The following is an 11,623-nucleotide window of genomic DNA, read 5'->3' on the forward strand; positions in this document are numbered from 1 at the left end:
TCCAAAGAAGCTGCTGAGTCATGGTTGGGAGGAGAATGCGAGTTGAGGGTTTCAGTCTGGGAAGGGATCTTATTTCTGCTTTGGACCAGAGTTGCTGTGAAATGACTCTTGCCTTGACTCGTGGCGGAGGGAAGCTGAGTGGAAAACAAGGGCGCCCCGAGCGAACGGTCGAAGAATGAGGAATGTGGGCCCCTGCTCCCCGGCCTGCTGAGCTCTCGGCCGGTTGATGCTGGCCGGGCGTGGCAAGTGCTGGCGGCCCCTTGGTGCGCGGTGGACAGACTCGGTGCGGCACAGACAGAGGAGGGCGGTTCTTGACATTGTTGCTTTGCAGAAATGCTTTTCTTTGCTGGGAAGCCAAAGCTGGGAGTTTTGTTTACAAACCCAGTGAAGTATACTTGTCCAGTTTCTTCTTATTTTGTAAAATAATTGTTGCATTGCTTTTTCCTAATGATTGTTTTTAATCCTATCAACTGAAAATCAGCTGAGGAAATGAGCCCGCCAGGCATGTGCCAGGAGCTGGGTACGAGCTTAGGGAGCGAAGGAAGCGGAAGAAGGAAGTTCTCAAGCCCCGCCTGCCTTTTTCGGACCGCCCGCTGTGATGTGTGTGCATTAGCACAGCGTCCTCAGGCGGGCTCTCCTGGCTTTTGGGGAGTCAGTGGAAAGAACCTGGGGGGGAAAAATCCTCTTTCTTTGTGGCCTGTAACAACAGAAGGGAATCACTGTGCATGTTCATAAACTATAGGCTGTTTGTCCCCAGGCTTTTCTTTCTAGACTCTGCCTGCTGGCTGCAGTGAAAATAAAGGCACAAAGAGGTCCTGCCTAGGAAATTAGAACGCTAACGTTTTGCTCTCTGTTTGGGCCACAGTGAATGTTGGCCTATGGGTGTGATGTTCATTTCCTAGTCCTGAGGATGGTGATGTACGTGGTTCCGCGCTTTCCCACCCAGCCACTGCCAGCTGATCAGAATCAAAAGCCGCTAGACAGTTTACAGTCTGACGAAAATGCTAGTGATGTCACCGCGAGGGTAACCTGAGTGCTGCTGTCGTTCTGTTGGGTAGGCCGGTAGAGGTGAGGTTAAGCGTTACCTGGGAGATGAGTTCTTTCCTCGTGACTTCCACGTGTGCCTGTGTCACGATTACAGGTACGGCGTTAGTCGTTGCTGTAAAAGCAGCCGTAGCGTCAGACTCCAGTGCGTCATGGTTGCCGTGGAGAGGCTGACTTCCCGGACTGTGCCTCTCCGTGCTCGTGATGTGACTCTGTGTCTCCTTCCACTTTGTCCCTGCGACAAGTTGTGCCCCACCTCACAGCTTTGACCCGCTTACCTCAATGTTTTGTCACAGAGGCATCGCCGAAACAGCACGAAACAGTTATGTCAAACTTAACTGTACACGTTGTTAAAATTTGGCAAAGAATTTGGGCGGTTGGTGAGTGTTTATTCCTCCAGGAGATCATGACCCTCACGGGCCTTGCTGTTTGTTAGGTTCTGCTGAAACTGCCTCTGCGGTTCCCTTTGCTTGCACGTGCAAATAACACACAGTTCTCTGGCCAGCCATTTTCTTTTTTTTTTTTTGAATGTTTATTTTTGAGAGAGTGTGTGTGTGTGAGCAGGGAGGGGCAGACAGAAGGGGAGAAAGAGAGGATCCCAAGCAGGCTCTGTGCTGTTGGCACGGAGCCCGACGTGGGGCTTGAACCCACAAACCGTGACATGAGCTGAGCCGAAGCCTAGAGTCGGACGCTCAACCGACTGAACCCCCCCCCCCAACCTTCCCCCAGCCCTTGGCCATTCATTTTCTGTAGCATGTTTTGCACCTGCTGTGGCTGCAGTTGTAACAGGGCCCGTAATGGGGCTGGTGCAGCTCACACGTCCCCCAAATGTGCTTTTATTAAGTGATGCTTTCCTGAGCTCTCTGTCTCTGTTGTCAGTGGACGTGGCATGTGCCTGAGGTTGAATATATCCAGATCCCTTGCCCCGTTTTAAGAAACATAAAAGAGCATTGAGGTTTGTCAGCTATCGTTATTGACAATCCTCAAGTTTAGTTGGCTCTGCCTTCTCTGTCCCCAGAGTTAAGGCTTTTCATATTGTTTTAGTTTTGTTTTCATAATAAGTAGTTCTGTTTCTGCTTGTTTTAATGGAGCTTCTGAAAACTGAACTAAAGGTGGTAGTTCGCTGTCCATTTGGGGGCGTCCTTGGAAGATGAGGAGCTGCCCCCGGCCGAGGGGGGGCCGTAAGTGAGGCTCAGAGGCAGTATAGCTTTACGTTTTGGGTGTCGTCCTGCCCCACCCACCCCATCGAAGAGCCTCGCAGAGGATTGATGCCCCGGCTACAGCGGGGCCCTTCTTCAGTTGCTCATGTTCTCACACTGACCGAAACCCGCCAGTAAGAGTAATAATACTCCATCGTAGTATTTGCATACGTGTTGTTCGTAGGCTGTGCCGGGTTGGATGTACAAGATACAAAAACCATGTTACGTGTTTCCTGGCAGTTTACTGTTAAAGTTAATTTTGACGATGTATTTGCACACTGACTTCTGAACTTAACTCGTTCTGGATAATAAAACAAGGATCAGAACAATGGTAACTAACATTTATGGAGCACTTAAAATGTAGGAGATTCTGAGCTGTGCAAGAGGTGAGGCTGTGCTCCCCCTATGGGCCAGACCCCTGAGAAGCCCGTGGCTAAAGCTGAGAAGGCTCACGGTGGCTGTGCGGTCACAGCCAGCCCTGCCGAAGAAGCCTTGGCCTTATCTCCTCACTCTAGGTGGAGGGAGGGGCATTCAGGGCACCTGGAGGCCGTTGGGAGGGTTTTGGCTCTTCCTTGGGGAGGTAGCAGAAGGCTGGAGGGTCTGGAGCAGAGGCTAGTGTAACCTGACTTTGACACTGATAGGGCCCCATGGGCCGCTGGGCTGGGGGTGGTGGGGGTGCAGGGGAAGACTCCGAGAAAGCGGTGGTCTGGAAGGTAGAGGACCGTGAGCGCTAGTTGGATTCTAGATATATTTTGAAGGTAGAGCTGACGGCCCCATTTGGAGTGGAGAAGAGGGAGGAACCCAGCGAGGGATAGCCAAGGTTTCTGGTCTGAGCAGCTGCAAGAATGGAATTTTCATGTCTGAGGAAAGGAAATCAGGGAAGAAACACTAATCCGTGGGTGGGTGGGTGGGTGGGTGAGGGTGTGAATAGAGCTTTGAATGTGAGCTCCCAGGGAGAGGGCCAAGTGGAGACTCCGGAAGGCGGCTGGGTGGTTCTGGAGGAGGCTGGACAATAGACTGTTGGCTTGTGTGTGTATCTCGCCCAGACCTGTCGCGCCCCTGTCTCTGGGGCCAGGTGGGAAGCTGCATAAGGAAGACAGTAAGGTGCGGTGAGGCCTGTGGGGCACCGGCCCAGCCCCACGCTAGCTGGTGGCGGCCATGGCAGATGTGGTCCTGATGGGGCCAGAACTTCTGAGCTCGCTTTAGGAAAGGTGGGAAATTGTGGTTTCTGCAGGAAATTCCTGACTTTTAAATGTCAAGAAGTAAGGGTAGGAGACAGGCAAGAAAGGGGGAACAGCTGCTATAAAATCTGTGGCTGAGGGGAGTGAAAGGGCAAAACAGAGGCATGTGAGGTGCTGTGGCGTGGGACGTAAAAAGGACCGAGTGCGCGAGGGTGCAGAGGCAGACGGGGGAAGGTACAGAGAATACGGGGCATTGAATAGCCGTGTGCCTGGCTTCAGAAGTAAGTTCTTACAAGCAAAGCCCCCCTCCCCCCGCTGCGCTCTTTCCCAACGGCGCGTTTGTCCGTATCTCTCAGGTGCTCCCGCTGTCCTGAACGTGGACTTGTCCTTCCCGTGCATATCTGTATACTTTCACTAAACACTGCTTCGGGAGCACACCAGTGGGAGACTTTCACGTGTTAACTTTATGTGAGCGGAGCCACACTGCACATATTTTACAACTTCTTTTAGTCAACAGTTTTGAAGTTTTATCTGTGTTTGATAACGCGATTAACTCCTTTTCACTGCTAAACAGTTGCCCATTGTAAGACCATATAGCTGTTTATTCTTCTGGCAATGGACCTTTCGATTCTGTCCCATTTTTGACTGTTAATAAAGAGTACAGTAGGGAGCACTGTGTACACGTGTCCTTGTGCACACGCAAGGCTTGTCCGGGGAGCACTCTGCATACGTGTGCCCTCATGCACACACAGGGCTTTTCTAGAGGTCGTCCGGGGAGCACTCTGCACGCACATCCTTGCGCACACAGGGCTTTTCTGGAGTTGATATGTGGGTGTCAGATTGCTGGATTAGAGTCAGGGTGTTTTAACTGTTTTACCATCACAGGCTTTTATTTGGTGAAAGCTACGGGACTAACCAGAAAGATACACTAACCTGTTGTTACGTGCATTCTTTCCTTATGTGCCCACTCTTGGCTTCTTTAAGAGCTTGTGCTTTCTAGATTAAAGATAACTGTTAAATTCTGTGTTGAGGAACTGGGCTACTCTTGTTAATTGAACCGTGAGGTGTGAGGAATAGTGTATCCGAACATTTGACCCAGAGCCCAACAAGCCTCTGTGCCTGAATCTCCTTCAGGAAGTCTAGTTGCTACCTACCGGAGGAGTGTGGGTGTCTGAAGGGAAAAGAAACTGCCGTTTCCAAAGTAAAGTAAGCAACAGAACATTTTTCTACACATAGGGTCTGCCTAAACAAACGAGGTGTGGCGATGGAACAGGAGGGTTGAAGAGCTTTGCTCCAGCTGAAGCGTTCTTTCTTTGTAGACAGTGAGATGGGGGCCCAGAGGAGTCCAATGACTTGTCTGGCGTTTACACGGGACGGCGCGCCTGATGTACCCGCATCACGCACTCCTGGCGTCCCATTGCCCCGCTAAAGATGATACAGAGCACAGTTAACTTTTTTCTAAGGCTTGATTAATCTATTTGATAGTTACTTACAACAGAGGCTGACATCCTCTACTTTCTGTGACAAATAACTGTCTTTTGCCCATCGTTCTAAGAAGATGTAGATCTTGTCCTCCCGGGTATGTGACGATATTTATCCAGTGGCTGTCTCTCTCCTCTCACATCGTATTCTAGAGAGCAGATGTACGTGAGAGCTGGAGGTAGCCAGCGGGTAGATTTTTGTAGCTCTTCCTGTGGTCGAGGGCGGGAATCACAGCCCTCGTGCAGGTGCCGTGGCAGAAACAGCTTTTCATTTGTTTGGGTTTTTAATGTTTTTTAAATCTTCGGCCGTAGGCCAGGGATGTTTGTTCCGCACAGCCCACGCCTCACCCACCACTTCCTGTCGCGCTATGCCCGACCGCCTCACCTGTTCCTCTAACTTCCCTGGCTGCCAAAGGCGTGAGCTAGTGAACGCTGGTGTGCGTTCTCCCTTGTCTCCCCTGGTGCTCTTTTGTTTACTGGCTTAACATTAACTTAGTTCTAAGTTTTAAAAAGGTTTTTAAAATGAAAGTGGTCCTTCACAGTGAATCGTCACCAGTAATCCTGCCTCGGTATCTAGTTGGGTTTCCTCCCACGAATCTTCCAACTCTGCTTTAGAAATTAAAACCCGATTGGGGCGCCTGGGTGGCACAGTCGGTTAAGCGTCTGACTTCAGCCAGGTCACGATCTCGCGGTCTGTGAGTTCGAGCCCCGCGTCGGGCTCTGGGCTGATGGCTCGGAGCCTGGAGCCTGCTTCCAACTCTGTGTCTCCCTCTCTCTCTGCCCCTCCCCTGTTCATGCTCTGTCTCTCTCTGTCCCAAAATAAATAAACGTTAAAACCCGAGATCTGAAAAATTGTAAAAGAGCTCCGTGCCCATGCAGGGTGGGTCTGAGCAGAGGAGTGTCGGGCCGTCTGTACCTGGGTTGCTTCCGCATGACAAAATACCCCACAGCTGGGTGACTTACACTAGCCGTCTGGCTTGCTCCCAGTCGTGTGGGTGAGCCAGGGCTCGGCTGGGAGGTTCTTCCGTGGCTGGTCTTGTGTGGGGTCTCACGCTGCTGCAGTCCAGTGGCCCTGGGACCGGAAGATCCAGGCTGCTCTCCTCGCTTGTCTGGCCTCTCGGCGGGGAGGCTGGCTGTGACGGCCGCACGGCCAGCGTAGGTCTGTATGTGCAGGGGGCCCAGGAGTTAGCATTCCAAGAGGGTAGGGGTGGGGGGCCCTGGCTGGCGCCCCACCGTGGGTGGGGCCGGTGCTGGGGCTGCATGCCTGCAGACACAGTTCCCGGGGGCACAGAGTGCTACACTTTTCCATCCTGGTGGGGATGGAGGCAGGAGGGGACACCGGGCTCCCGGGAGGGAGGGTGTGAGATACCTTAATGGAGACGCAGGGGTGAATGAAAGCCGGCGAATTGTCCGAATCGCCGTCCAGCTGCCGTAGCCTTGAGGATGAGGAAGAGACATTCAGGGGACTGGATGACCTCCTCACGTTCTGAATGTGATAGTACAAACGAAAAAGCTCAGCACAAGGGTTGGAAGGTGGAGCGGAGGAAATCCCCCGCGGAATTTTCCACACCATTTTCCGGGTGTGGAAAGCGAGTCTGTGGTGGGTGAACGATTTAGGGAGCGTCACGGGGCGAGCCCTGGGATGGTGTTCAAACCCAGACCTGTTTTGACTCTCACATCACCGTGAGCGGACCGGGCAGCTCGAGGTCCCCGAGTGTCATTGGTTAGTGACCGCAGGCCTGGGGTGGGAGTGTCTGTCCAGCAGTTAGGAAATTCCCAGTTCAAACCATCTGTCCATAAAAGGTGAACCTTTGAGTTGGTTAGAATGGCGACAGAAACCTCTGGACGTGGAGAGGAGAGAGAACGGGGTGGGGGAGTGTGTGCGATTGGCTGTGTTTCCTTTATGTTGGTGATGAGGAGGATGGCTGGCGTGGAGAGGGCGGAGACATCCTGAAGATGGGAACCAACGAGAGAATTTGCCGGAAGCAGCGGGACAGTAGCTGCAGAGTCTGACCGAGGCTGGGTCTCCATGGAAAGCCCGGGCCTTTAGCTTTACCCCGAGCTTCTGTGAGAGGGCATGGCCATGTGGGGGCCCCCTGCCCGGGCAGAATCCAGAGGACTTGGGGTTCTCTGGGTCAGGTTAATTATCTTTCTTACTCCTCCAACCTCAAACTCCAATCAGAGCAAAATTTATTTATTTATTAATGTTTATTTATTTTTGAGAGAGCACAAGCAGAGGAGGGACGGAGAGAGAGAGGGAGACGCAGAATCGGAAGCAGGCTCTAGGCTGCGAACTGTCAGCACAGAGCCCGATGCGGGGCTCAGACTCCTGAATCGTGAGATCACGATCTGAGCCGAAGTCGGACAGTTAACCTACTGAGCTACCCAGGTGCCCCCAGAGCAGAATTTAAGGGCATTTTAGAAATTGGGAATCCAATAGGGACATTCTGGAAAATGAAAAACATCAACAAAATCTAGAAGTGGCATCGACGTTTAGATGACTGATGTGACTGGCATTCTGACGGGGCCTCACGTGTACATCATCCTCGTTGGGCCTCGAGCCTTTTGAGGGGGAAAGTGTGGTCTCAGGGTCACGGGTAAAGCAGCACATGGGCCCTGCTTCCCGGTGCATGTGTGGCGGGGTGCGAATTCAGACCCAGGCCGGTGGGACGTGGGAGCCCATTTCTTCTGAGCAGTAGGCGCTACTACAGTGTAAACCCCCAGAGGACAGGGTCCTGCCTGTCCGTGGGTCACGCCCAGCCCAGGTGTGCTCACGACCGACCCTGCTCATGACCGTTGGCTGAGCCAGTGATAAAGCAGTGAATGGTCATGCATTCAGAAACTTGCCAGTCCCCACGTGTGCATCACCAGTTTCCAGATTTGGAGTTCCGGTACTTGAATTTTAGCTGCTCTTACTGTGCGGGGGGGCCCTTTCAAACACGCTCCTGGGATCCTGGGCCGTACCTGTAGGCAGTGCAGTTAGGAACAGCAGTGTGTGAGCTCGGCCGGAATGGGAGCATCTTGTACACCTACAGCGTGTTCTCCCTTACAGCTGTCACTAAAACCGGTCTCGTTTACTTTATTTCTTCGGACACCACAGGCTCTCAAGTACCCTTGAGTGCCCTCGTGGACGTGGTACACTCGTAAAACATCCAACGGCTTATATCATAATTGGGAAAGTACGCAGAATTTATCGCCACCGGCTCCAGGTGAACACTGAACAGTACCTGCCGGGAGACGACCGGGGACGAGGCTGCTTTTGGTGGCCCTTTCTGTTCCTCAGCTTTCAGGCCCAGCCCAACGATCTGATGATTATTTTCCACCTAAGTAGGATGCTGCAGTAGTCGGGGAAAGAGGACAGAACCTGGGGGGTGGAGCGTGCTCGTAGCCGTGTTCGGGAGTAAGCTCTCCGTTTCGTTGCCACGTGGCTAGGAGAGCAGATGCGTATACTTCAAGCTGCCTTACCGTCCAGAGCCAGTAAACCTCACAGATGTGCGGAGGTAATTTCCAAAACAAAGCGTAAAAAAGAAATACTGTGTAGTCACTAGTGAGGAGGATCGTTCCGTGTAGAATATTAAATGGCCGGCCGGCGCGGGGACCTGAGCGAAGTTGAATGGTGATCCCGAGAGGCTCGGCCCTCGGCCCTGGAGACTGGCGCTAGGTTTAGAAACACAGTGACATAGGCTCGCTGTAGAGAACAGCGTGCAGCGAGCAGCGGGTCAGCTGACACCGGTGTTAGGTTCGTGGTCTGGAGGAAATGGACTAAAACAACCGTATTCATCACACCTTGCACGTTATGGTAAGCAGAGTCTTCCTGATGGAATTATGTGGTCAGAGCAGTGTTTGTGACTAACATTTGCCACGGGTCTTAGGGGTGTTTTTAAGGGAGGGACAGCCCTTCTGTGGCCCATTGCCTGTCGCCCTCTGTCCTGCGTCCCTACTAAAAGCTGTGATATGTCAGGGATAGAGTGTAACTGGCAGCGTCTACAATTAACCATTTTCACTGCGCTGTTTCCTGCTGTTCAGACTGGAACTTGTGGTTTCTTGTTTAGGATGTCTGTAATACTTGTGCTGAGTCATTTTGAGTTCAGTGAATGGGGAACAGTTCTATTTTTAGCCCCTCAAGGCCCCATGAGGGCGGCGGGTGGAGCGGAGTCCTGTGCACCTGTCCGGATCGCGCCCACCGGAGAGAGACTCCGTTCCGGTTTAAATAGGACCTTCGACCACTGAGTAAAGGTCCTTGGAAATTCGTCTTCCCTTTTCATACTCTGTGAAGGACTTTTCTTTCTTCCTGTGAGAAATAGAAAAACTTTCAAGTTTCAAAGTCTTCGTAGCAAACGATTATTTGTTTGTGCGTGTTTCCAGCATCTGTCCCTCCGGGAGCTTTGGCTCTTCTTGTTACCCTCGCAGTTTCAGGCTCTTCTGTGCCCTGCTCGTGACCTTTAAGAGAAGACAAAGCTCTCACACTCGCTCAGGGCCGTGGCTCCGAGTGCTTTCTTGTTTCAGTCGTCAGTGTTCACTGGAGAAAAGAACCCAATTGCCTTGTTTTCTCTAGACCATGAGCTCCCAGAGGAGCTGCACGCGATGTTTGTGACTTTTTTCCCCCTCTTTGTACCGAGTCCGGTACGAGATTTCCTCACGCAGATATCGAATATTGTTTTTGATGGTGACCGTTGGCCGTACGATGAGTGTTTAGGTCCGTAGGCTGCACCGTGGGTGACACACCATACCCCTGGGAAGACCAGCCATTCTGGGCGGCACATTCATACTTTCACATTTTATCAGCAGGTGCCGTTGAATATACTTTACTAGTAAAATATGTGTACTAAATTGGATCAGCAAACCTGTAGCTTTTCAACTCTTGTGTTGTTTACGTATTGATAATGCATTTCATTTGGAACGTGGAAGATTTGTAAGACCTTTATGTTAAAGCAAGGGTGTACAGATACCTGATTTTTTATATACCTGGCAGTAAACTAATGTGTGTTTTGTTCTCACGCAGAGCTCTGGTATCGAGACTCTGGTGGAGGAGCTCTGCTCCAGACTGAAAGACCTGCAGAGTAAGCAAGGTGAGCGTAGCCCCTGGAGGGCCTGCACACAGTGGGCCGTTCGCACCAGGGCCGCGGGCACCAACGGAGATGGTTGAGGACACCCTAGGATCGGCCAGAGACAGAAGAAGAAAGTCTTTGTGTTCAGTGTATCTCCATGGCAGCATCATGCTGTGTCTTCAGTTCTTAGTGGCTTCTGGGTCACCCTTAGCGGTCCCTTGTCGATAGGTCCCTGCTGTCAGAGGAGTCACTTAATCCACGGGCGCCCTCACGATGGAGGGATGTTTGGTGTCACGTTCACATCAAAATCCAGGGATCGGGATCGGGAGCGGTATTTCCTCCTTCCCATCCTTGTGCCCCGTGAATATCTGCCTGTTGACATCAAGGCCTCCGAGGGTGTTGACAGTGATTATTTCAGATTTGACAGGAATTTCTGCCTTGACTCTTGGAGGTTTTTTGGAAGGGCAGTCTTTGAAGCTCGTTAAAGTCTTTTCGACTCGTGAATCCTCATGGCTTCTTGGGCCAACTTTTCTGCAAGCCCTTGGAGTGAAAGCTATGTGTTAAAGTTAAGGGTCTTGGTTTTTCTTGCCCTCTTCATGGCCATTTTGCTGCCCAGTGACCCTTGAGCCTTCCTTCTAAGGGCACAGTTTGTTTGTTTTTAACCTAAGGCATGTAGGTACCATGAGCTCAGCTGAGAGTATAGCCCTTTGCTTCAGTTTTATTGAAACACAGCCCTTGCTCAGAGATGTTGTAAGAGAGCTGATCGTAATGGATTTTCTTAACAGATTCATATCGGTTGAGAGGAGTCAGTACAAAGTCCATGAGTGGGGAATTTAACGAGAAAATAATTTCTGGAATTAAACAGATGGTCTCTCTCCTTCTGCTGTAATTAATAGGGGACGTCAGTCTGTCAGTCAGGTGCCTCTAGAGCCCCGTGTCAGTGATGAGGCGAACAGCTCTCACCCCTCAGCCCCCCATCAGTATGGTGAAGCTAGAGAATTCCCTCTGGTGCTGTGAAGAAGTAGGTCATTATTGAATAAGAAGGCAAATGGGTATAGAGTTCTTTTCAAGCCACTAAGCCTATATGATTTCCGACTAACGTTCCTTGAGAAACTTAAAAAAAAAAAAAAAAAAAATCATTTGTTAACTAGATATAAGACCAATCTTTCTGAATTTTTGTTTCATAACAGAAGAGAAGATTCACAAAAAGTTAGAGGGGTCTCCCTCTCCAGAGGCAGAATTATCCCCTACAGCAAAGGATCAAGTGGAAATGTATGTAAGATTGTATTCATTAACAAAATGTGCATGGTTAAAAATCCGACTAATAACTGCTGTGTGCTTTACCGGTTTTGTTCGTTGTCTTGTATTCAGTCTCCCATTTTATAATCCAGGAAACATGTGTTGAGCACTAACTGTGTGTGTGACACTGAGGATTCAGAGGTGAATGAGACGGTCCTGTCCTTGTCATACGTACTGAATCAGGATTTGGGAACTGGGTGAGCGAATGAAACACGGTTGTTACTGACTGTGCACCCAGTGTACCGTCACACCAGTCCCCGGAGACGGCTGTGAGAAAGTGGGCTCGCCCTTGTTCTGCACGCAGGGAAAGTGGGGTTCCACAGCTGCGTACAAAGAAGTGTGGGCGAGTCATTGACCTTGTCAAGCTTGTT

General features: G+C 51.1%; 1 protein-coding gene across 8 annotated transcripts in view; it reads left to right on the top strand.

The window, feature by feature from the left end:
• The window catches only part of KIAA0232 (KIAA0232 ortholog), a 100,413-nt gene that overhangs the window by 56,227 nt on the left and 32,563 nt on the right, over positions 1–11,623 (top strand). For all 8 annotated transcript variants that reach the window (XR_006711601.1, XM_045474630.1, XM_045474632.1 and 5 more), the window contains 2 exons: positions 9,908–9,974; positions 11,144–11,225. Coding sequence is in view for 7 of the 8 variants with exons in the window: in XM_045474630.1 (XP_045330586.1) it covers positions 9,908–9,974; positions 11,144–11,225 (149 nt within the window). In the remaining variant the exon portion in view is untranslated. The remainder of the gene's footprint in view (positions 1–9,907; positions 9,975–11,143; positions 11,226–11,623) is intronic.

Source organism: Leopardus geoffroyi, chromosome B1 (genome assembly GCF_018350155.1).
Source record: "Leopardus geoffroyi isolate Oge1 chromosome B1, O.geoffroyi_Oge1_pat1.0, whole genome shotgun sequence".
Taxonomy (NCBI): domain Eukaryota; kingdom Metazoa; phylum Chordata; class Mammalia; order Carnivora; family Felidae; genus Leopardus; species Leopardus geoffroyi.